At 41.6% G+C, this 27,892-nt stretch overlaps 1 protein-coding gene and 1 long non-coding RNA gene across 4 annotated transcripts in view; one reads left to right on the top strand and one right to left on the bottom strand.

Annotated features, from left to right (window-relative positions):
* Positions 1-27,892, bottom strand: part of LOC127913784 (vascular endothelial growth factor receptor 3-like) — a 245,609-nt gene that overhangs the window by 61,559 nt on the left and 156,158 nt on the right. Inside the window, 1 exon segment of the mRNA XM_052487050.1 lies at positions 5,821-5,956. Coding sequence (XP_052343010.1) covers positions 5,821-5,956 — 136 coding nt within the window.
* The window catches only part of LOC127913785 (uncharacterized), a 304,311-nt gene that overhangs the window by 129,749 nt on the left and 146,670 nt on the right, over positions 1-27,892 (top strand). The gene's annotated exons all lie outside the window — the stretch shown is intronic.

The following is a 27,892-nucleotide window of genomic DNA, read 5'->3' as shown; positions in this document are numbered from 1 at the left end:
AGGCTGTCCTGGTTGATTCCATGCTACTCTGTCTCTTGTTGTCCTGGTTGTCCTGGTTGATTCCATGCTACTCTGTCTCTTATTGTCCTGGTGTGGCTGTGTTCTGCTGGTTGATTCCATGCTACTCTGTCTCTTATTGTCCTGGTGTGGCTGTGTTCTGCTGGTTGATTCCATGCTACTCTGTCTCTTATTGTCCTGGTGTGGCTGTGTTCTGCTGGTTGATTCCATGCTACTCTTGTTGTCCTGGTTGTCCTGGTTGTCCTGGTTGTCCTGGTTGTCCTGGTTGATTCCATGCTACTCTGTCTCTTATTGTCCTGGTTGTCCTGGTTGTCCTGGTTGATTCCATGCTACTCTGTCTCTTATTGTCCTGGTGTGGCTGTGTTCTGCTGGTTGATTCCATGCTACTCTGTCTCTTATTGTCCTGGTGTGGCTGTGTTCTGCTGGTTGATTCCATGCTACTCTGTCTCTTATTGTCCTGGTGTGGCTGTGTTCTGCTGGTTGATTCCATGCTACTCTGTCTCTTATTGTCCTGGTGTGGCTGTGTTCTGCTGGTTGATTCCATGCTACTCTGTCTCTTATTGTCCTGGTGTGGCTGTGTTCTGCTGGTTGATTCCATGCTACTCTGTCTCTTATTGTCCTGGTGTGGCTGTGTTCTGCTGGTTGATTCCATGCTACTCTGTCTCTTATTGTCCTGGTTGATTCCATGCTACTCTGTCTCTTATTGTCCTGGTGTGGCTGTGTTCTGCTGGTTGATTCCATGCTACTCTGTCTCTTATTGTCCTGGTGTGGCTGTGTTCTGCTGGTTGATTCCATGCTACTCTGTCTCTTATTGTCCTGGTTGATTCCATGCTACTCTGTCTCTTATTGTCCTGGTGTGGCTGTGTTCTGCTGGTTGATTCCATGCTACTCTGTCTCTTATTGTCCTGGTGTGGCTGTGTTCTGCTGGTTGATTCCATGCTACTCTGTCTCTTATTGTCCTGGTGTGGCTGTGTTCTGCTGGTTGATTCCATGCTACTCTGTCTCTTATTGTCCTGGTGTGGCTGTGTTCTGCTGGTTGATTCCATGCTACTCTTGTTGTCCTGGTTGTCCTGGTTGTCCTGGTTGTCCTGGTTGTCCTGGTTGATTCCATGCTACTCTGTCTCTTATTGTCCTGGTTGTCCTGGTTGTCCTGGTTGATTCCATGCTACTCTGTCTCTTATTGTCCTGGTGTGGCTGTGTTCTGCTGGTTGATTCCATGCTACTCTGTCTCTTATTGTCCTGGTGTGGCTGTGTTCTGCTGGTTGATTCCATGCTACTCTGTCTCTTATTGTCCTGGTGTGGCTGTGTTCTGCTGGTTGATTCCATGCTACTCTGTCTCTTATTGTCCTGGTGTGGCTGTGTTCTGCTGGTTGATTCCATGCTACTCTGTCTCTTATTGTCCTGGTGTGGCTGTGTTCTGCTGGTTGATTCCATGCTACTCTGTCTCTTATTGTCCTGGTGTGGCTGTGTTCTGCTGGTTGATTCCATGCTACTCTGTCTCTTATTGTCCTGGTTGATTCCATGCTACTCTGTCTCTTATTGTCCTGGTGTGGCTGTGTTCTGCTGGTTGATTCCATGCTACTCTGTCTCTTATTGTCCTGGTGTGGCTGTGTTCTGCTGGTTGATTCCATGCTACTCTGTCTCTTATTGTCCTGGTTGATTCCATGCTACTCTGTCTCTTATTGTCCTGGTGTGGCTGTGTTCTGCTGGTTGATTCCATGCTACTCTGTCTCTTATTGTCCTGGTGTGGCTGTGTTCTGCTGGTTGATTCCATGCTACTCTGTCTCTTATTGTCCTGGTGTGGCTGTGTTCTGCTGGTTGATTCCATGCTACTCTGTCTCTTATTGTCCTGGTGTGGCTGTGTTCTGCTGGTTGATTCCATGCTACTCTGTCTCTTATTGTCCTGGTTGATTCCATGCTACTCTGTCTCTTATTGTCCTGGTGTGGCTGTGTTCTGCTGGTTGATGAGAACACGGTCTCTTCTATAGAAGTTGACGTGACTCAAACCTTTCCGCTGCCACGCCTGCCACTCCCTCACAACAGGAACTGACCTTACAGGTGTGACCCACAACAGGAACTGACCTTACAGGTGTGACCCACAACAGGAACTGACCTCACAGGTGTGACCCACAACAGGAACTGACCTCACAGGTGTGACCCACAACAGGACATTTGCTGTGTGTGCATTTGCATTTGTGTGTGAGTGTCCGTTCGTCTGTGTGTGTGTGTATATGTGTGTGTTTATGTGTGTGTGTGTGTGTGTGTGCGTGCGTGCGTGTGTGTGTGTGTGTGTATGTTTATTCCCATCTTCCTCAGGAAGTGTGCTCAGGAAGAGGGTTCAAAATATTTCTGGTGTAGAAACGGAACACTTAACCTTTCTTCTCTCTGATTGACAAATGCTGTTGTATTCAATACAATACCAGTTCACTATTAGGGACACTAGGTGAAAACGCTCCAGTTCACTATTAGGGACACTGGGTGAAAACACTCCAGTTCAGGGTTAGGGGACACTAGGTGAAAACGCTCTAGTTCACTATTAGGGACACTAGGTGAAAACGCTCCAGTTCACTATTAGGGACACTAGGTGAAAACGCTCCAGTTCAGGGTTAGGGGACACTAGGTGAAAACGCTCCAGTTCAGGGTTAGGGGACACTAGGTGAAAACGCTCTAGTTCACTATTAGGGACACTGGGTGAAAACACTCCAGTTCACTATTAGGGACACTAGGTGAAAACGCTCCAGTTCACTATTAGGGACACTAGGTGAAAACGCTCCAGTTCACTATCAGGGACACTAGATGAAAACGCTCCATCCAGTTCAGGGTTAGGGGACACTAGGTGAAAACGCTCCAGTTCACTATTAGGGACACTGGGTGAAAACGCTCCAGTTCACTATTAGGGACACTAGGTGAAAACGCTCCAGTTCACTATTAGGGACACTAGGTGAAAACGCTCCAGTTCACTATTAGGGACACTAGGTGAAAACGGTCCAGTTCACTATTAGAGACACTAGGTGAAAACGCTCCAGTTCACTATTAGGGACACTAGGTGAAAACGCTCCAGTTCACTATTAGGGACACTAGGTGAAAACGGTCCAGTTCACTATTAGGGACACTAGGTGAAAACGCTCCAGTTCAGGGTTAGGGGACACTAGGTGAAAACGCTCCAGTTCACTATTAGGGACACTAGTTGAAAACGCTCCAGTTCACTATTAGGGACACTAGGTGAAAACGCTCCAGTTCACTATTAGGGACACTAGGTGAAAACGGTCCAGTTCACTATTAGGGACACTAGGTGAAAACGCTCCAGTTCAGGGTTAGGGGACACTGGGTGAAAACGCTCTGGTTCACTATTAGGGACACTAGGTGAAAACGCTCTAGTTCACTATTAGGGACACTAGGTGAAAACGCTCCAGTTCACTATTAGGGACACTAGGTGAAAACGCTCCAGTTCACTATTAGGGACACTAGGTGAAAACGCTCCAGTTCAGGGTTAAGGGACACTAGGTGAAAATGCTCCAGTTCACTATTAGGGACACTGGGTGAAAACGCTCCAGTTCACTACTAGGGACACTAGGTGAAAACGCTCCAGTTCAGGGTTAGGGGACACTAGGTGAAAACGCTCCAGTTCACTATTAGGGACACTAGGTGAAAACGCTCCAGTTCACTATTAGGGACACTAGGTGAAAACGCTCCAGTTCACTATTAGGGACACTAGGTGAAAACGCTCTAGTTCACTATTAGGGACACTAGATGAAAACGCTCCAGTTCAGGGTTAGGGGACACTGGGTGAAAACGCTCCAGTTCAGGGTTAGGGGACACTGGGTGAAAACGCTCCAGTTCACTATTAGGGACACTAGATGAAAACGCTCCAGTTCACTATTAGGGACACTAGGTGAAAACGCTACAGTTCACTATTAGGGACACTAGATGAAAACGCTCCAGTTCACTATTAGGGACACTAGATGAAAACGCTCCAGTTCACTATTAGGGACACTAGGTGAAAACGCTCCAGTTCACTATTAGGGACACTAGATGAAAACGCTCTAGTTCACTATTAGGGACACTAGATGAAAACGCTCCAGTTCAGGGTTAGGGGACACTGGGTGAAAACGCTCCAGTTCAGGGTTAGGGGACACTGGGTGAAAACGCTCCAGTTCACTATTAGGGACACTAGGTGAAAACGCTCTAGTTCACTATTAGGGACACTAGGTGAAAACGCTCCAGTTCACTATTAGGGACACTAGGTGAAAACGCTCCAGTTCAGGGTTAAGGGACACTAGGTGAAAACGCTCCAGTTCAGGGTTAAGGGACACGAGGTGAAAACGCTCAAGTTCACTATTAGGGACACTAGGTGAAAACGCTCCAGTTCAGGGTTAGGGGACACTAGGTGAAAACGCTCCAGTTCAGGGTTAGGGGACACTAGGTGAAAACGCTCCAGTTCAGGGTTAGGGGACACTAGGTGAAAACGCTCCAGTTCAGGGTTAGGGGACACTGGGTGAAAACGCTCCAGTTCAGGGTTAGGGGACACTAGGTGAAAACGCTCCAGTTCAGGGTTAGGGGACACTAGGTGAAAACGCTCCAGTTCAGGGTTAGGGGACACTAGGTGAAAACGCTCCAGTTCACTATTAGGGACACTGGATGAAAACGCTCCAGTTCAGGGTTAGGGGACACTAGGTGAAAACGCTCCAGTTCAGGGTTAGGGGAAACGTATATAAAGATTCGTTCTGCCAACTGAGGGACTATCTTCCTGTTCTATCTCTGAGATACTAAAGCTTTACTAAATCAATTGTAAATTGGTGTACAATTCAGTTTAAAACTGCAAGTAACCTAAATAAATCTATTACTTACTAAAATCCAAATTGTAAACTTGATCAAAATGATATCAAATCAAATTTATTTATATAGCCCTTCGTACATCAGCTGATATCTCAAAGTGCTGTACAGAAACCCAGCCTAAAACCCCAAACAGCAAGCAATGCAGGTGTAGAAGCACGGTGGAGATTATAAACCTAGAGAGGAACCAGGCTATGAGGGGTGGCTAGTCCTCTTCTGGCTGTGCCGGGTGGAGATTATAAACCTAGAGAGTAACCAGGCTATGAGGGGTGGCCAGTCCTCCTCTGGCTGTGCCGGGTGGAGATTATAAACCTAGAGAGGAACCAGGCTATGAGGGGTGGCCAGTCCTCTTCTGGCTGTGCCGGGTGGAGATTTTATAAACCTAGAGGAACCAGGCTATGAGGGGTGGCCAGTCCTCTTCTGGCTGTGCCGGGTGGAGATTATAAACCTAGAGAGGAACCAGGCTATGAGGGGTGGCCAGTCCTCTTCTGGCTGTACCGGGTGGAGATTATAACAGAACATGGCCAAGATGATAGCCTACAATAATTTAATAACATGGTCATGATTCAATATTTGGATAACGTTCAGATAACGTTAACATAACGTTCATATAACGCTCAGGGACCATTCAGAGAACGTTCAGATAATGTTCAGAGAACGTTCAGATAACATTCCGATAACATTCTGATAACATTCTGATAATACTGTGAGAGATCTAAGAGGTACTTGATCACAATGATAAAATAATGGCCTAAAGCTGTCATGATTAAACATTCAGATAATGTTCAGATAGCGTTCAGATAACATTCAGATAACGTTCAGATAACATTCAGATAACATTCAGATAGCGTTCAGATAGCGTTCAGATAACATTCAGATAACATTCAGGTAACATTCAGATAACATTCAGATAACATTTGCAGTATTGTTAAACGGTGTAGACTTTTGTTTAAGGGAGTGAGAACCAACCTTCTGCCTCCCGTCCACCACTTCGACTGACGTCTGGATGTTTTCTATTTCATTAACGGTGTTCTGTGAGTCCAGGTCCTGCCAGTTCTGAGGTCTGAGACGCTGTCCTCTTCGTGGCTTACGATCCCTCCGACTCCTACAAAACACAAAACACAACAACATAGTCTTTCACCACGATGGCACCCTATCCCCTATATAGTGCACTACTTTAGACCAGGGGTGGCACCTATTCCCTATATAGTACACTACTTTAGACCAGGGGTGGCACCCTATTCCCTATATAGTACACTACTTTAGACCAGGGGTGGCACCCTATTCCCTATATAGTACATACTTTAGACCAGGGTTCACCCTATTCCCTATATAGTACACTACTTTAGACCAGGGGTGGCACCCTATTCATATATAGTACACTACTTTAGACCAGGGGTGGCACCCTATTCCCTATATAGTACACTATTTAGACCAGGGGTGGCACCCTATTCCCTAGATAGTGCAATACTTTAACCAGGGGTGGCACCTATTCCCCTATATAGTACACTACTTTAGACCAGGGGTGGCACCCTATTCCCTATATAGTACACTACTTTTAGACCAGGGGTGGCACCTATTCCCTATATAGTGCACTACTTTAGACCAGGGGTGGCACCCTATCTCCTATATAGTGCACTACTTTCCAGGGGTGGCACCCTATTCCCTAGATAGTACACTACTTTAGACCAGGGGTGGCACCCTATTCATATAACTATTTAGACCAGGGGTGGCACCCTATTCCCTAGATAGTGCAATACTTTAGACCAGGGGTGGCACCCTATTCCCTATATAGTGCACTACTTTAGACCAGGGGTGGCACCCTATTCCTAGATAGTACACTACTTTAGACCAGGGGTGGCACCCTATTCCCTATATAGTACACTACTTTAGACCAGGGGTGGCACCCTATTCCTGATAGTACACTACTTTAGACCAGGGGTGGCACCTATCCTATATAGTGCCTACTTTAGACCAGGGTGGCACCCTATTCCTAGATAGTGCAATACTTTAGACCAGGGGTGGCACCCTATTCCTATATAGTGCACTACTTTAGACCAGGGGTGGCACCCTATTCCTTATATAGTACACTACTTTAGACCAGGGGTGGCACCCTATTCCCTATATAGTACACTACTTTAGACCAGGGGTGGCACCCTATTCCCTAGATAGTGCACTACTTTAGACCAGGGGTGGCACCCTATTCCCTATATAGTACACTACTTTAGACCAGGGGTGGCACCCTATTCCCTATATAGTACACTACTTTAGACCAGGGGTGGCACCCTATTCCCTATATAGTGCACTACTTTAGACCAGGGGTGGCACCCTATTCCCTATATAGTACACTACTTTAGACCAGGGGTGGCACCCTATTCCCTAGATAGTACACTACTTTAGACCAGGGTGGCACCCTATCTCCTATATAGTGCACTACTTTAGACCAGAGGTGGCACCCTATTCCCTAGATAGTGCAATACTTTAGACCAGGGTGGCACCCTATTCCTATATAGTGCACTACTTTAGACCAGGGGTGGCACCCTATTCCCTATATAGTACACTACTTTAGACCAGGGGTGGCACCCTATTCCCTATATAGTGCACTACTTTAGACCAGGGGTGGCACCCTATTCCCTAGATAGTGCAATACTTTTAGGCTTGATTGACTGATTTTTTTCTATAAAGGTAAAACAATTTGTTCTACTGGCTGATGTTCTACTGTTCTACTGGCTGATGTTCTACTATCTACTGGCTGATGTTCTACTGGCTGATGTTCTACTGTTCTACTGGCTGATGTTCTACTATCTATTGGCTGATGTTCTACTGTTCTACTGGCTGATGTTCTACTATCTACTGGCTGATGTTCTACTGTTCTACTGGCTGATGTTCTACTATCTACTGGCTGATGTTCTACTGTTCTACTGGCTGATGTTCTACTGGATGATGTTCTACTATCTACTGGCTGATGTTACTACTGTTCTACTGGCTGATGTTCTACTGTTCTACTGGCTGATGTTACTACTGTTCTACTGGCTGATGTTACTACTGTTCTACTGGCTGATGTTACTACTGTTCTACTGGCTGATGTTACTACTGTTCTACTGGCTGATGTTACTACTGTTCTACTGGCTGATGTTCTACTGTTCTACTATCTACTGGCTGATGTTACTACTGTTCTAATGGCTGATGTTACTACTGTTCTACTGGCTGATGTTACTACTGTTCTACTGGCTGATGTTCTACTGTCAACTGGTTTATATCACCACGTCTCTATATCACCACGTCTATCTATCACCACGTCTATCTATCACCACGTCTATATATCACCACGTCTATATATCACCACGTCTATATATCACCACGTCTATATATCACCACGTCTATCTATCACCATGACTATCTATCACCACGTCTATCTATCACCACGTCCATCTATCACCTACGTCTATCTATCACCACGTCTATCACACCACGTCTATCTATCACCACGTCTATATATCACCACGTCTATCTATCACCACGTCTATCTATCACCACGTCTATATATCACCATGTCTATATATCACCACGTCTCATCTATCACCACGTCTATATATCACCACGTCTATCTATCACCACGTCTATCTATCACCACGTCTATATATCACCACGTCTATATATCACCACGTCTATAAATCACCACGTCTATCACCACGTCTATATATCACCACGTCTATATATCACCACGTCTATATATCACCACGTCTATATATCACCACGTCTATATATCACCACGTCTATATATCACCACGTCTATCTATCACCATCACGTCTATCTATATATCACCACGTCTATATATCACCATGACTATATATCACCACGTCTATCTATCACCACGTCTATATATCACCACGTCTATCTATCACCACGTCTATCTATCACCACGTCTATATATCACCACGTCTATCATCACCACGTCTATATATCACCACGTCTATATATCACCACGTCTATATATCACCACGTCTATCTATCACCACGTCTATATATCACCACGTCTATATATCACCACGTCTATATATCACCACGTCTATATCACCACGTCTATATATCACCACGTCTATCTATCACCACGTCTATCATCACCACGTCTATATATCACCACGTCTATATATCACCACGTCTATATATCACCACGTATATCACCACGTCTATATATCACCACGTCTATATATCACCACGTCTATATATCACCACGTCTATATATCACCACGTCTATATATCACCACGTCTATATATCACCACCACGTCTATATATCACCACGTCTATATATCACCACGTCTATATATCACCACGTCTATCTATCACCACGTCTATATATCACCACGTCTATATATCACCACGTCTATATATCACCACGTCTATATATCACCACGTCTATATATCACCACGTCTATATATCACCACGTCTATATATCATCTATCACCACGTCTATATATCACCACGTCTATATATCACCACGTCTATCTATCACCACGTCTATCTATATATCACCACGTCTATATCACCACGTCTATATATCACCACGTCTATATATCACCACGTCTATCTATCACCACGTCTATATATCACCACGTCTATATATCACCACGTCTATATATCACCACGTCTATATATCACCACGTCTATATATCACCACGTCTATATATCACCACGTCTATATATCACCACGTCTATATATCACCACGTCTATATATATCACCACGTCTATATATCACCACGTCTATATATCACCACGTCTATATATCACCACGTCTATATATCACCACGTCTATATATCACCACGTCTATATATCACCACGTCTATATATCACCACGTCTATATATCACCACGTCTATATATCACCACGTCTATATATCACCACGTCTATATATCACCACGTCTATATATCACCACGTCTATATATCACCACGTCTATATATCACCACGTCTATATATCACCACGTCTATATATCACCACGTCTATATATCACCACGTCTCTATATCACCACGTCCATCACCACATCTATATATCACCACGTCTATATATCACCACGTCTATCTATCACCACGTCTATATATCACCACGTCTATATATCACCACGTCTATATATCACCACGTCTATATATCACCACGTCTATATATCACCACGTCTATATATCACCACGTCTATCACCACGTCTATATATCACCACGTCTATATATCACCACGTCTATATATCACCACGTCTATATATCACCACGTCTATCACCACGTCTATCATCACCACGTCTATATATCACCACGTCTATATCACCACGTCTATATATCACCACGTCTATCTATATCACCACGTATATCACCACGTCTATATATCACCACGTCTATATATCACCACGTCTATATATCACCACGTCTATATATCACCACGTCTATATATCACCACGTCTATATATCACCACGTCTATCTATCACCACGTCTATATATCACCACGTCTATATATCACCACGTCTATATATCACCACGTCTATATATCACCACGTCTATATATCACCACGTCTATATATCACCACGTCTATATCACCACGTCTATATATCACCACGTCTATATATCACCACGTCTATATATCACCACGTCTATATATCACCACGTCTATCTATATCACCACGTCTATCTATCACCACGTCTATATATCACCACGTCTATATATCACCACGTCTATATATCACCACGTCTATATATCACCACGTCTATATATCACCACGTCTATATATCACCACGTCTATCACCATATCACACGTCTATATATCACCACGTCTATATATCACCACGTCTATATATCACCACGTCTATATATCACCACGTCTATATATCACCACGTCTATATATCACCACGTCTATATATCACCACGTCTATATATCACCACGTCTATATATCACCACGTCTATATATCACCACGTCTATATATCACCACGTCTATATATCACCACGTCTATCACCACGTCTATATATCACCACGTCTATATATCACCACGTCTATATATCACCACGTCTATATATCACCACGTCTATATATCACCACGTCTATCACCACGTCTATCTATATCACCACGTCTATATATCACCACGTCTATATATCACCACGTCTATATATCACCACGTCTATATATCACCACGTCTATATATCACCACGTCTATATATCACCACGTCTATATATCACCACGTCTATATATCACCACGTCTATATATCACCACGTCTATATCACCACGTCTATATATCACCACGTCTATATATCACCACGTCTATCTATCACCACGTCTATCTATCACCACGTCTATATATCACCACGTCTATATATCACCACGTCTATATATCACCACGTCTATCTATCACCACGTCTATATATCACCACGTCTATATATCACCACGTCTATATCACCACGTCTATCTATCACCACGTCTATATATCACCACGTCTATATATCACCACGTCTATCTATCACCACGTCTATATATCACCACGTCTATATATCACCACGTCTATATATCACCACGTCTATATATCACCACGTCTATATATCACCACGTCTATATATCTATCACCACGTCTATATATCACCACGTCATCACCACGTCTATATATCACCACGTCTATATATCACCACGTCTATATATCACCACGTCTATATATCACCACGTCTATATATCACCACGTCTATATATCACCACGTCTATCTATCACCACGTCTATCATCACCACGTCTATATATCACCACGTCTATATATCACCACGTCTATATCACCACGTCTATATATCACCACGTCTATATATCACCACGTCTATATATCACCACGTCTATCTATCACCACGTCTATATATCACCACGTCTATATATCACCACGTCTATATATCACCACGTCTATCTATCACCACGTCTATCACCACATCTATCACCACGTCTATATATCACCACGTCTATATATCACCACGTCTATATATCACCACGTCTATATATCACCACGTCTATATATCACCACGTCTATATATCACCACGTCTATATATCACCACGTCTATCTATCACCACGTCTATCACCACGTCTATATATCACCACGTCTATATATCACCACGTCTATATATCACCACGTCTATATATCACCACGTCTATATATCACCACGTCTATATATCACCACGTCTATATATCACCACGTCTATATCACCACGTCTATATATCACCACGTCTATATATCACCACGTCTATATATCACCACGTCTATATATCACCACGTCTATCACCACGTCTATATATCACCACGTCTATATATCACCACGTCTATATATCACCACGTCTATCTATCACCACGTCTATATATCACCACGTCTATATATCACCACGTCTATATATCACCACGTCTATCACCACGTCTATATATCACCACGTCTATATATCACCACGTCTATCTATCACCACGTCTATATATCACCACGTCTATATATCACCACGTCTATATATCACCACGTCTATATATCACCACGTCTATATATCACCACGTCTATATATCACCACGTCTATATATCACCACGTCTATATATCACCACGTCTATATATCACCACGTCTATATATCACCACGTCTATATATCACCACGTCTATATATCACCACGTCACCACGCCTATATATCACCACGTCTATATATCACCACGTCTATATATCACCACGTCTATATATCACCACGTCTATATATCACCACGTCTATATATCACCACGTCTATATATCACCACGTCTATATATCACCACGTCTATATATCACCACGTCTATCACCACGTCTATATATCACCACGTCTATCTATCACCACGTCTATATATCACCACGTCTATATATCACCACGTCTATATATCACCACGTCTATATATCACCACGTCTATATATCACCACGTCTATATATCACCACGTCTATCACCACGTCTATATATCACCACGTCTATATATCACCACGTCTATCTATCACCACGTCTATCTATCACCACGTCTATATATCACCACGTCTATCACCACGTCTATCACCACGTCTATATATCACCACGTCTATATATCACCACGTCTATATATCACCACGTCTATATATCACCACGTCTATATATCACCACGTCTATCTATCACCACGTCTATATATCACCACGTCTATATATCACCACGTCTATCTATCACCACTTCTATCACCACGTCTATATATCACCACGTCTATATATCACCACGTCTATATATCACCACGTCTATATATCACCACGTCTATCTATCACCACGTCTATATATCACCACGTCTATATATCACCACGTCTATATATCACCACGTCTATCTATCACCACGTCTATATATCACCACGTCTATCACCACGTCTATCACCACGTCTATATATCACCACGTCTATATATCACCACGTCTATCTATCACCACGTCTATATATCACCACGTCTATATATCACCACGTCTATATATCACCACGTCTATATATCACCACGTCTATCTATCACCACGTCTATCTATCACCACGTCTATATATCACCACGTCTATCACCACGTCTATATATCACCACGTCTATATATCACCACGTCTATCACCACGTCTATATATCACCACGTCTATCATCACCACGTCTATATATCACCACGTCTATATATCACCACGTCTATATATCACCACGTCTATCACCACGTCTATATATCACCACGTCTATATATCACCACGTCTATATATCACCACGTCTATATATCACCACGTCTATATCACCACGTCTATATCACCACGTCTATATATCACCACGTCTATATATCACCACGTCTATATATCACCACGTCTATATCACCACGTCTATATATCACCACGTCTATATATCACCACGTCTATCATATCACCACGTCTATATATCACCACGTCTATCACCACGTCTATCTATCACCACGTCTCTATATATCACCACGTCTATATATCACCACGTCTATCATCACACGTCTATATATCACCACGTCTATCTATCACCACGTCTATATATCACCACGTCTATATATCACCACGTCTATCATCACGTCTATCTATCACCACGTCTATCACCACGTCTATCACACCACGTCTATATATCACCACGTCTATATATCACCATCACCACGTCTATATCACCACGTCTATATATCACCACGTCTATATATCACCACGTCTATATATCATATCACCACGTCTATCTATCACCACGTCTATATATCACCACGTCTATCTATCACCACGTCTATATATCACTATCACCACGTCTATCATATCATCACCACGTCTATATATCACCACGTCTATATATCACCACGTCTATATATCACCACGTCTATATATCACCACGTCTATCTATATCACCACGTCTATATATCACCACGTCTATATATCACCACGTCTATATATCACCACGTCTATCTATCACCACGTCTATATATCACCACGTCTATATATCACCACGTCTATATATCACCACGTCTATATATCACCACGTCTATATATCACCACGTCTATCTATCACCACGTCTATATATCACCACGTCTATATATCACCACGTCTATATATCACCACGTCTATATATCACCACGTCTATATATCACCACGTCTATCTATCACCACGTCTATATATCACCACGTCTATATATCACCACGTCCATCACCACATCTATCTATCACCACGTCTATATATCACCACGTCTATATATCACCACGTCTATATATCACCACGTCTATCTATCACCACGTCTATATATCACCACGTCTATATATCACACCACGTCTATCTATCACCACGTCTATATATCACCACGTCTATCATCACCACGTCTATATATCACCACGTCTATATATCACCACGTCTATATATCACCACGTCTATCTATCACCACGTCTATATATCACCACGTCTATATATCACCACGTCTATATATCACCACGTCTATATATCACCACGTCTATCTATCACCACGTCTATATCACCACGTCTATATATCACCACGTCTATATATCACCACGTCTATATATCACCACGTCTATATATCACCACGTCTATATATCACCACGTCTATCTATCACCACGTCTATATATCACCACGTCTATCTATCACCACGTCTATATATCACCACGTCTATATATCACCACGTCTATATATCACCACGTCTATATATCACCACGTCTATATATCACCACGTCTATATCACCACGTCTATATATCACCACGTCTATATATCACCACGTCTATCATATCACCACGTCTATATATCACCACGTCTATCTATCACCACGTCTATATATCACCACGTCTATATATCACCACGTCTATATATCACCACGTCTATATATCACCACGTCTATATATCACCACGTCTATATATCACCACGTCTATATATCACCACGTCTATATATCACCACGTCTATATATCACCACGTCTATATATCACCACGTCTATATATCACCACGTCTATCACCACGTCTATCACCACGTCTATATATCACCACGTCTATATATCACCACGTCTATATATCACCACGTCTATATATCACCACGTATATATCACCACGTCTATCTATCACCACGTCTATATATCACCACGTCTATATATCACCACGTCTATATATCACCACGTCTATATATCACCACGTCTATATATCACCACGTCTATATATCACCACGTCTATATATCACCACGTCTATATATCACCACGTCTATATATCACCACGTCTATATCACCACGTCTATATATCACCACGTCTATATATCACCACGTCTATATATCACCACGTCTATCTATCACCACGTCTATATATCACCACGTCTATATATCACCACGTCTATATATCACCACGTCTATATATCACCACGTCTATATATCACCACGTCTATATATCACCACGTCTATATATCACCACGTCTATATATCACCACGTCTATATATCACCACGTCTATCTATCACCACGTCTATCTATCACCACGTCTATATATCACCACGTCTATATATCACCACGTCTATATATCACCACGTCTATATATCACCACGTCTATATATCACCACGTCTATCACCACGTCTATATATCACCACGTCTATCACCACGTCTATCACCACGTCTATCTATCACCACGTCTATATATCACCACGTCTATATATCACCACGTCTATATATCACCACGTCTATATATCACCACGTCTATATATCACCACGTCTATATATCACCACGTCTATCTATCACCACGTCTATATATCACCACGTCTATCACCACGTCTATATATCACCACGTCTATATATCACCACGTCTATATATCACCACGTCTATATATCACCACGTCTATATATCACCACGTCTATATATCACCACGTCTATATATCACCACGTCTATATATCACCACGTCTATATATCACCACGTCTATCACCACGTCTATCACCACGTCTATATATCACCACGTCTATATATCACCACGTCTATATATCACCACGTCTATATATCACCACGTCTATATATCACCACGTCTATATATCACCACGTCTATATATCACCACGTCTATATATCACCACGTCTATCATCACCACGTCTATATATCACCCGTCTATATATCACCACGTCTATATATCACCACGTCTATATATCACCACGTCTATATATCACCACGTCTATATATCACCACGTCTATATATCACCACGTCTATATATCACCACGTCTATATATCACCACGTCTATATATCACCACGTCTATATATCACCACGTCTATATATCACCACGTCTATATATCACCACGTCTATATATCACCACGTCTATATATCACCACGTCTATATATCACCACGTCTATATATCACCACGTCTATATATCACCACGTCTATATATCACCACGTCTATATATCACCACGTCTATATATCACCACGTTACTTCTATCACCACGTCTATATATCACCACGTCTATATATCACCACGTCTATATATCACCACGTCTATATATCACCACGTCTATATATCACCACGTCTATATATCACCACGTCTATATATCACCACGTCTATATATCACCACGTCTATATCACCACGTCTATATATCACCACGTCTATATATCACCACGTCTATCTATCACCACGTCTATCACCACGTCTATCACCACGTCTATATATCACCACGTCTATATATCACCACGTCTATATATCACCACGTCTATATCACCACGTCTATATATCACCACGTCTATATATCACCACGTCTCTATATCACCACGTCTATATATCACCCACGTCTATATATCACCACGTCTATATATCACCACGTCTATATATCACCACGTCTATATATCACCACGTCTATATATCACCACGTCTATATCACCACGTCTATATATCACCACGTCTATATATCACCCACGTCTATCTATCACCACGTCTATCTATCACCACGTCTATATATCACCACGTCTCTATATCACCACGTCTATATATCACCACGTCTATCTATCACCACGCTATCTATCACCACGTCTATATATCACCACGTCTCACCACGTCTATATATCACCACGTCTATATATCACCACGTCTATATATCACCACGTCTATATATCACCACGTCTATATATCACCACGTCTATATATCACCACGTCTATATATCACCACGTCTATCTATCACCACGTCTATATATCACCACGTCTATATATCACCACGTCTATATATCACCACGTCTATATATCACCACGTCTATATATCACCACGTCTATATATCACCACGTCTATATATCACCACGTCTATATCACCACGTCTATATATCACCACGTCTATATATCACCACGTCTATATATCACCACGTCTATATATCACCACGTCTATATATCACCACGTCTATATATCACCACGTCTATCTATATCACCACGTCTATATCACCACGTCTATATATCACCACGTCTATATATCACCACGTCTCTATATCACCACGTCTATCTATATCACCACGTCTATATATCACCACGTCTATATATCACCACGTCTATCTATCACCACGTCTATATATCACCACGTCTATATATCACCACGTCTATATATCACCACGTCTATATATCACCACGTCTATATATCACCACGTCTATATATCACCACGTCTATATATCACCACGTCTATATATCACCACGTCTATATATCACCACGTCTATATATCACCACGTCTATATATCACCACGTCTATATATCACCACGTCTATCTATCACCACGTCTATATATCACCACGTCTATATATCACCACGTCTATATATCACCACGTCTATATATCACCACGTCTATATATCACCACGTCTATATATCACCACGTCTATATATCACCACGTCTATATATCACCACGTCTATATATCACCACGTCTATATATCACCACGTCTATATATCACCACGTCTATATATCACCACGTCTATATCACCATATATATCACCACGTCTATATATCACCACGTCTATATATCACCACGTCTATATATCACCACGTCTATATATCACCACGTCTATATATCACCACGTCTATATATCACCACGTCTATCATCACCACGTCTATATATCACCACGTCTATATATCACCACGTCTATATCACCACGTCTATCTATCACCACGTCTATCATCACCATCTATATCACCACGTCTATATATCACCACGTCTATATATCACCACGTCTATCTATCACCACGTCTATATATCACCACGTCTATCTATCACCACGTCTATATATCACCACGTCTATATATCACCACGTCTATATATCACCACGTCTATCTATCACCACGTCTCTATATCACCACGTCTCTATATCACCACGTCTATCTATCACCACGTCTATATATCACCACGTCTATATATCACCACGTCTATATATCACCACGTCTATATATCACCACGTCTATATATCACCACGTCTATCTATCACCACGTCTATCACCACGTCTCTATATCACCATGTCTATATATCACCACGTCTCTATATCACCACGTCTATCACCACGTCTATCACCACGTCTATCTATCACCACGTCTATATATCACCACGTCTATATATCACCACGTCTATCTATCACCGCGTCTATATATCACCACGTCTCTATATCACCACGTCTATATATCACCACGTCTATAACCACATCTATCACCACGTCTATATATCACCACGTCTATATATCACCACGTCTATATCACCACGTCTATATATCACCACGTCTATATATCACCACGTCTATATACACCACGTCTATATATCACCACGTCTATATATCACCACGTCTATATATCACCACGTCTATATATCACCACGTCTATATATCACCACGTCTATATATCACCACGTCTATATATCACCACGTCTATATATCACCACGTCTATATATCACCACGTCTATATATCACCACGTCTATATATCACCACGTCTATATATCACCACGTCTATATATCACCACGTCTATATATCACCACGTCTATATATCACCACGTCTATCTATCACCACGTCTATATATCACCACGTCTATATATCACCACGTCTATCACCACGTCTATATATCACCACGTCTATATATCACCACGTCTATATCACCACGTCTATATATCACCACGTCTCTATATCACCACGTCTATCTATATCACCACGTCTATGTATCACCACGTCTATATATCACCACGTCTATCTATCACCACGTCTATATATCACCACGTCTATATATCACCACGTCTATATATCACCACGTCTATATATCACCACGTCTATATATCACCACGTCTATATATCACCACGTCTATATATCACCACGTCTATATATCACCACGTCTATATATCACCACGTCTATATATCACCACGTCTATATATCACCACGTCTATATACCACGTCTATATATCACCACGTCTATATATCACCACGTCTATATATCACCACGTCTATATATCACCACGTCTATATATCACCACGTCTATATATCACCACGTCTATCTATCACCACGTCTATATATCACCACGTCTATATATCACCACGTCTATATCACCACGTCTATATATCACCACGTCTATATATCACCACGTCTATATATCACCACGTCTATATATCACCACGTCTATATATCACCACGTCTATACGTCTATCACCACGTCTATCATCACCACGTCTATATATCACCACGTCTATATATCACCACGTCTATATATCACCACGTCTATATATCACCACGTCTATATCACCACGTCTATATATCACCACGTCTATATATCACCACGTCTATATATCACCACGTCTATATATCACCACGTCTATATATCACCACGTCTATCATCCCACGTCTATATATCACCACGTCTATATATCACCACGTCTATCTATCACCACGTCTATATATCACCACGTCTATATATCACCACGTCTATATATCACCACGTCTATATATCACCACGTCTATATATCACCACGTCTATATCACCACGTCTATATCACCATGTCTATCACCACGTCTATATATCACCACGTCTATATATCACCACGTCTATATATCACCACGTCTATATATCACCACGTCTATCTATCACCACGTCTATCTATCACCACGTCTATATATCACCACGTCTATATATCACCACGTCTATATATCACCACGTCTATATATCACCACGTCTATCTATCACCACGTCTATATATCACCACGTCTATATATCACCACGTCTATCTATCACCACGTCTATATATCACCACGTCTATATATCACCACGTCTATATATCACCACGTCTATATATCACCACGTCTATATATCACCACGTCTATATATCACCACGTCTATCTATCACCACGTCTATCTATCACCACGTCTATATATCACCACGTCTATATATCACCACGTCTATCACCACGTCTATATATCACCACGTCTATATATCACCACGTCTATATATCACCACGTCTATATATCACCACGTCTATATATCACCACGTCTATATATCACCACGTCTATATATCACCACGTCTATATATCACCACGTCTATCTATCACCACGTCTATATATCACCACGTCTATATATCACCACGTCTATATATCACCACGTCTATATATCACCACGTCTATATATCACCACGTCTATATATCACCACGTCTATATATCACCACGTCTATATATCACCACGTCTATCTATCACCACGTCTATATATCACCACGTCTATCTATCACCACGTCTATATATCACCACGTCTATCACCACGTCTATATATCACCACGTCTATATATCACCACGTCTATATATCACCACGTCTATCTATCACCACGTCTATATATCACCACGTCTATATATCACCACGTCTATATATCACCACGTCTATATATCACCACGTCTATATATCACCACGTCTATATATCACCACGTCTATCTATCACCACGTCTATATATCACCACGTCTATATATCACCACGTCTATCTATCACCACGTCTATCTATCACCACGTCTATATATCACCACGTCTATATATCACCACGTCTATATATCACCACGTCTATATATCACCACGTCTATATATCACCACGTCTATCTATCACCACGTCTATCACCATATCACCACGTCTATATCACCACGTCTATATATCACCACGTCTATATATCACCATATCTATCTATATCACCACGTCTATATATCACCACGTCTATATATCACCACGTCTATATATCACCACGTCTATATATCACCACGTATACCACGTCTATATATCACCACGTCTATATATCACCACGTCTATATATCACCACGTCTATATATCACCCACGTCTATATATCACCACGTCTATATATCACCACGTCTATCTATCACCACGTCTATATATCACCACGTCTATATATCACCACGTCTATCTATCACCACGTCTATATATCACCACGTCTATATATCACCACGTCTATATATCACCACGTCTATATATCACCCGTCTATATATCACCACGTCTATATATCACCACGTCTATATATCACCACGTCTATCACCACGTCTATATCACCACGTCTATATATCACCACGTCTATATATCACCACGTCTATCTATCACCACGTCTATATATCACCACGTCTATATATCACCACGTCTATATATCACCACGTCTATATATCACCACGTCTATATATCACCACGTCTATATATCACCACGTCTATCATCACCACGTCTATATATCACCACGTCTATCTATCACCACGTCTATATATCACCACGTCTATATATCACCACGTCTATATATCACCACGTCTATATATCACCACGTCTATCCACCACGTCTATATATCACCACGTCTATATATCACCACGTCTATATATCACCACGTCTATCACCACGTCACCACGTCTATATATCACCACGTCTATATATCACCACGTCTATATATCACCACGTCTATCTATCACCACGTCTCATACGTCTATATCACCACGTCTATCTATCACCACGTCTATCATCACCACGTCTATATATCACCACGTCTATATATCACCACGTCTATCTATCACCACGTCTATATATCACCACGTCTATATCACCACGTCTATCACCACGTCTATATATCACCACGTCTATATATCACCACGTCTATATATCACCACGTCTATCACCACGTCTATATATCACCACGTCTATATCACCACGTCTATCACCACGTATCACCACGTCTATATATCACCACGTCTATATATCACCACGTCTATATATCACCACGTCTATATATCACCACGTCTATCTATCACCACGTCTATATATCACCACGTCTATATATCACCACGTCTATATATCACCACGTCTATCTATCACCACGTCTATATATCACCACGTCTATATATCACCACGTCTATATATCACCACGTCTATATATCACCACGTCTATATATCACCACGTCTATATATCACCACGTCTATATATCACCACGTCTATATATCACCACGTCTATATATCACCACGTCTATATATCACCACGTCTATCTATCACCACGTCTATATATCACCACGTCTATATATCACCACCACTATATATCACGTCTATCTATCACCACGTCTATATATCACCACGTCTATATATCACCACGTCTATATATCACCACGTCTATATATCACCACGTCTATATATCACCACGTCTATATATCACCACGTCTATATATCACCACGTCTATATATCACCACGTCTATCTATCACCACGTCTATATATCACCACGTCTATATATCACCACGTCTATATATCACCACGTCTATATATCACCACGTCTATATATCACCACGTCTATCTATCACCACGTCTATATATCACCACGTCTATATATCACCACGTCTATATATCACCACGTCTATATATCACCACGTCTATATATCACCACGTCTATATATCACCACGTCTATATATCACCACGTCTATCTATCACCACGTCTATCATATCACCACGTCTATCACCACGTCTATATATCACCACGTCTATATATCACCACGTCTATATATCACCACGTCTATATCACCACGTCTATCTATCACCACGTCTATCTATCACCACGTCTATCTATCACCACGTCTATCACCACGTATCACCACGTCTATCTATCACCACGTCTATATCACCACGTCTATATCACCACGTCTATATATCACCACGTCTATCTATCACCACGTCTATATATCACCACGTCTATCACCACGTCTATATCACCACGTCTATCTATCACCACGTCTATATATCACCACGTCTATATATCACCACGTCTATCTATCACCACGTCTATCTATCACCACGTCTATATATCACCACGTCTATCTATCACCACGTCTATATATCACCACGTCTATATATCACCACGTCTATATATCACCACGTCTATCTATATCACCCACGTCTATATATCACCACGTCTATCTATCACCACGTCTATATATCACCACGTCTATATATCACCACGTCTATATATCACCACGTCTATATATCACCACGTCTATATATCACCACGTCTATATATCACCACGTCTATCACCACGTATCACCACGTCTATATATCACCACGTCTATATATCACCACGTCTATATATCACCACGTCTATCTATCACCACGTCTATCATCACACGTCTATCTATCACCACGTCTATATATCACCACGTCTATATATCACCACGTCTATCTATCACCACGTCTATATATCACGTCTATATATCACCACGTCTATATATCACCACGTCTATATATCACCACGTCTATATCACCACGTCTATATATCACCACGTCTATCATATCACCACGTCTATATATCACCACGTCTATCACCACGTATCACCACGTCTATCACCACGTCACACCACGTCTATCACCACGTCTATATATCACCACGTCTATATATCACCACGTCTATCTATCACCACGTCTATATCACCACGTCTATATATCACCACGTCTATATATCACCACGTCTATATATCACCACGTCTATATATCACCACGTCTATATATCACCACGTCTATCTATCACCACGTCTATATATCACCACGTCTATATATCACCACGTCTATATATCACCACGTCTATCTATCACCACGTCTATCTATCACCACGTCTATCTATCACCACGTCTATCTATCACCACGTCTATCACCACGTCTATCTATCACCACGTCTATATATCACCACGTCTATATATCACCACGTCTATATATCACCACGTCTATCTATCACCACGTCTATATATCACCACGTCTATATATCACCACGTCTATATATCACCACGTCTATATATCACCACGTCTATATATCTATCACGTCTATCTATCACCACGTCTATATATCACCACGTCTATATATCACCACGTCTATCTATCACCACGTCTATATCATCACCTACGTCTATCTATCACCACGTCTATCTATCACCACGTCTATATATCACCACGTCTATCTATCACCACGTCTATCATCACCACGTCTATATATCACCACGTCTATATATCACCACGTCTATATATCACCACGTCTATCTATCACCACGTCTATCTATCACCACGTCTATCACCACGTCTATCACCACGTCTATATATCACCACGTCTATATATCACCACGTCTATATATCACCACGTCTATCTATCACCACGTCTATCACCACGTCTATATATCACGTCTATATATCACCACGTCTATATATCACCACGTCTATATATCACCACGTCTATATATCACCACGTCTATATATCACCACGTCTATATATCACCACGTCTATATATCACCACGTCTATCACCACCACGTCTATCTATCACCACGTCTATATATCACCACGTCTATATATCACCACGTCTATCATCTATCTATCACCACGTCTATATATCACCACTATCTATCATCTATCACCACGTCTATATATCACCACGTCTATATCACCACGTCTATATATCACCACGTCTATATACACCACGTCTATATATCACCACGTCTATATATCACCACGTCTATATATCACCACGTCTATATATCACCACGTCTATCTATCACCACGTCTATCACCACGTCTATATATCACCACGTCTATATCTATCACCACGTCTATCTATCACCACGTCTATATATCACCACGTCTATATATCACCACGTCTATCTATCACCACGTCTATATATCACCACGTCTATATATCACCACGTCTATATATCACCACGTCTATCTATCACCACGTCTATATATCACCACGTCTATCTATCACCACGTCTATCTATCACCACGTCTATCTATCACCACGTCTATCTATCACCACGTCTATCTATCACCACGTCTATCTATCACCACGTCTATCTATCACCACGTCTATCACCACGTCTATCATCACCACGTCTATATATCACCACGTCTATCTATCACCACGTCTATATATCACCACGTCTATCTATCACCACGTCTATCTATCACCACGTCTATATATCACCACGTCTATCTATCACCACGTCTATATATCACCACGTCTATCTATCACCACGTCTATATATCACCACGTCTATCTATCACCACGTCTATATATCACCACGTCTATCTATCACCACGTCTATCTATCACCACGTCTATATATCACCACGTCTATATATCACCACGTCTATCTATCACCACGTCTATCACCACGTCTATATATCACCACGTCTATCTATCACCACGTCTATATCACCACGTCTATCATCACGTCTATCACCACGTCTATCTATCACCACGTCTATCTATCACCACGTCTATATATCACCACGTCTATATATCACCACGTCTATATATCACCACGTCTATATATCACCACGTCTATATATCACCACGTCTATCACCACGTCTATCTATCACCACGTCTATATATCACCACATCTATCACCACGTCTATCACCACGTCTATATATCACCACGTCTATCTATCACCACGTCTATCTATCACCACGTCTATCACCACGTCTCTATATCACCACGTCTATCTATCACCACGTCTATCTATCACCACGTCTATCACCACGTCTATCACACCACGTCTATATATCACCACGTCTATATATCACCACGTCTATCTATCACCACGTCTATATATCACCACGTCTATCTATCACCACGTCTATCTATCACCACGTCTATATATCACCACGTCTATATATCACCACGTCTATCTATCACCACGTCTATATATCACCACGTCTATCTATCACCACGTCTATCTATCACCACGTCTATATATCACCACGTCTATCACCACGTCTATCTATCACCACGTCTATCTATCACCACGTCTATATATCACCACGTCTATATATCACCACGTCTATCTATCACCACGTCTATATATCACCACGTCTATCTATCACCACGTCTATCTATCACCACGTCTATCTATCACCACGTCTATCACCACGTATCTATCACCACGTCTATATATCACCACGTCTATCTATCACCACGTCTATATATCACCACGTCTATATATCACCACGTCTATCTATCACCACGTCTATATATCACCACGTCTATCTATCACCACGTCTATCTATCACCACGTCTATCTATCACCACGTCTATCACCACGTCTATCTATCACCACGTCTATCTATCACCACGTCTATCTATCACCACGTCTATATATCACCACGTCTATATATCACCACGTCTATATATCACCACGTCTATCACCACGTCTATCTATCACCACGTCTATCTATCACCACGTCTATCTATCACCACGTCTATCACCACATCTATCACCACGTCTATCTATCACCACGTCTATCTATCACCACGTCTATATATCACCACGTCTATATATCACCACGTCTATCTATCACCACGTCTATCTATCACCACGTCTATCTATCACCACGTCTATATATCACCACGTCTATCTATCACCACGTCTATCACCACGTCTATCTATCACCACGTCTATCTATCACCACGTCTATCTATCACCACGTCTATATATCACCACGTCTATCACCACGTCTATCACCACGTCTATATATCACCACGTCTATCTATCACCACGTCTATCTATCACCACGTCTATCACCACGTCTATATATCACCACGTCTATATATCACCACGTCTATATATCACCACGTCTATCACCACGTCTATCACCACGTCTATCTATCACCACGTCTATATATCACCGCGTCTATCACCACGTCTATCACCACGTCTATATATCACCACATTTATCTATCACCACGTCTATCTATCACCACGTCTATCACCACGTCTCTATATCACCACGTCTATCTATCACCACGTCTATCTATCACCACGTCTATCACCATCTATCACCACGTATCACCACGTCTATATATCACCACGTCTATCTATCATCACCGTCTATCGTCTATCTATCACCACGTCTATCATCACCACGTCTATCACCACGTCTATCTATCACCACGTCTATATATCACCACGTCTATCATCACCACGTCTATCTATCACCACG

This window comes from Oncorhynchus keta, chromosome 30 (genome assembly GCF_023373465.1).
Source record: "Oncorhynchus keta strain PuntledgeMale-10-30-2019 chromosome 30, Oket_V2, whole genome shotgun sequence".
Taxonomy (NCBI): Eukaryota; Metazoa; Chordata; class Actinopteri; order Salmoniformes; family Salmonidae; genus Oncorhynchus; species Oncorhynchus keta.
The sequence above is the reverse complement of the archived record's forward strand: the minus strand, read 5'-3'. Positions and strand labels throughout refer to the sequence as shown.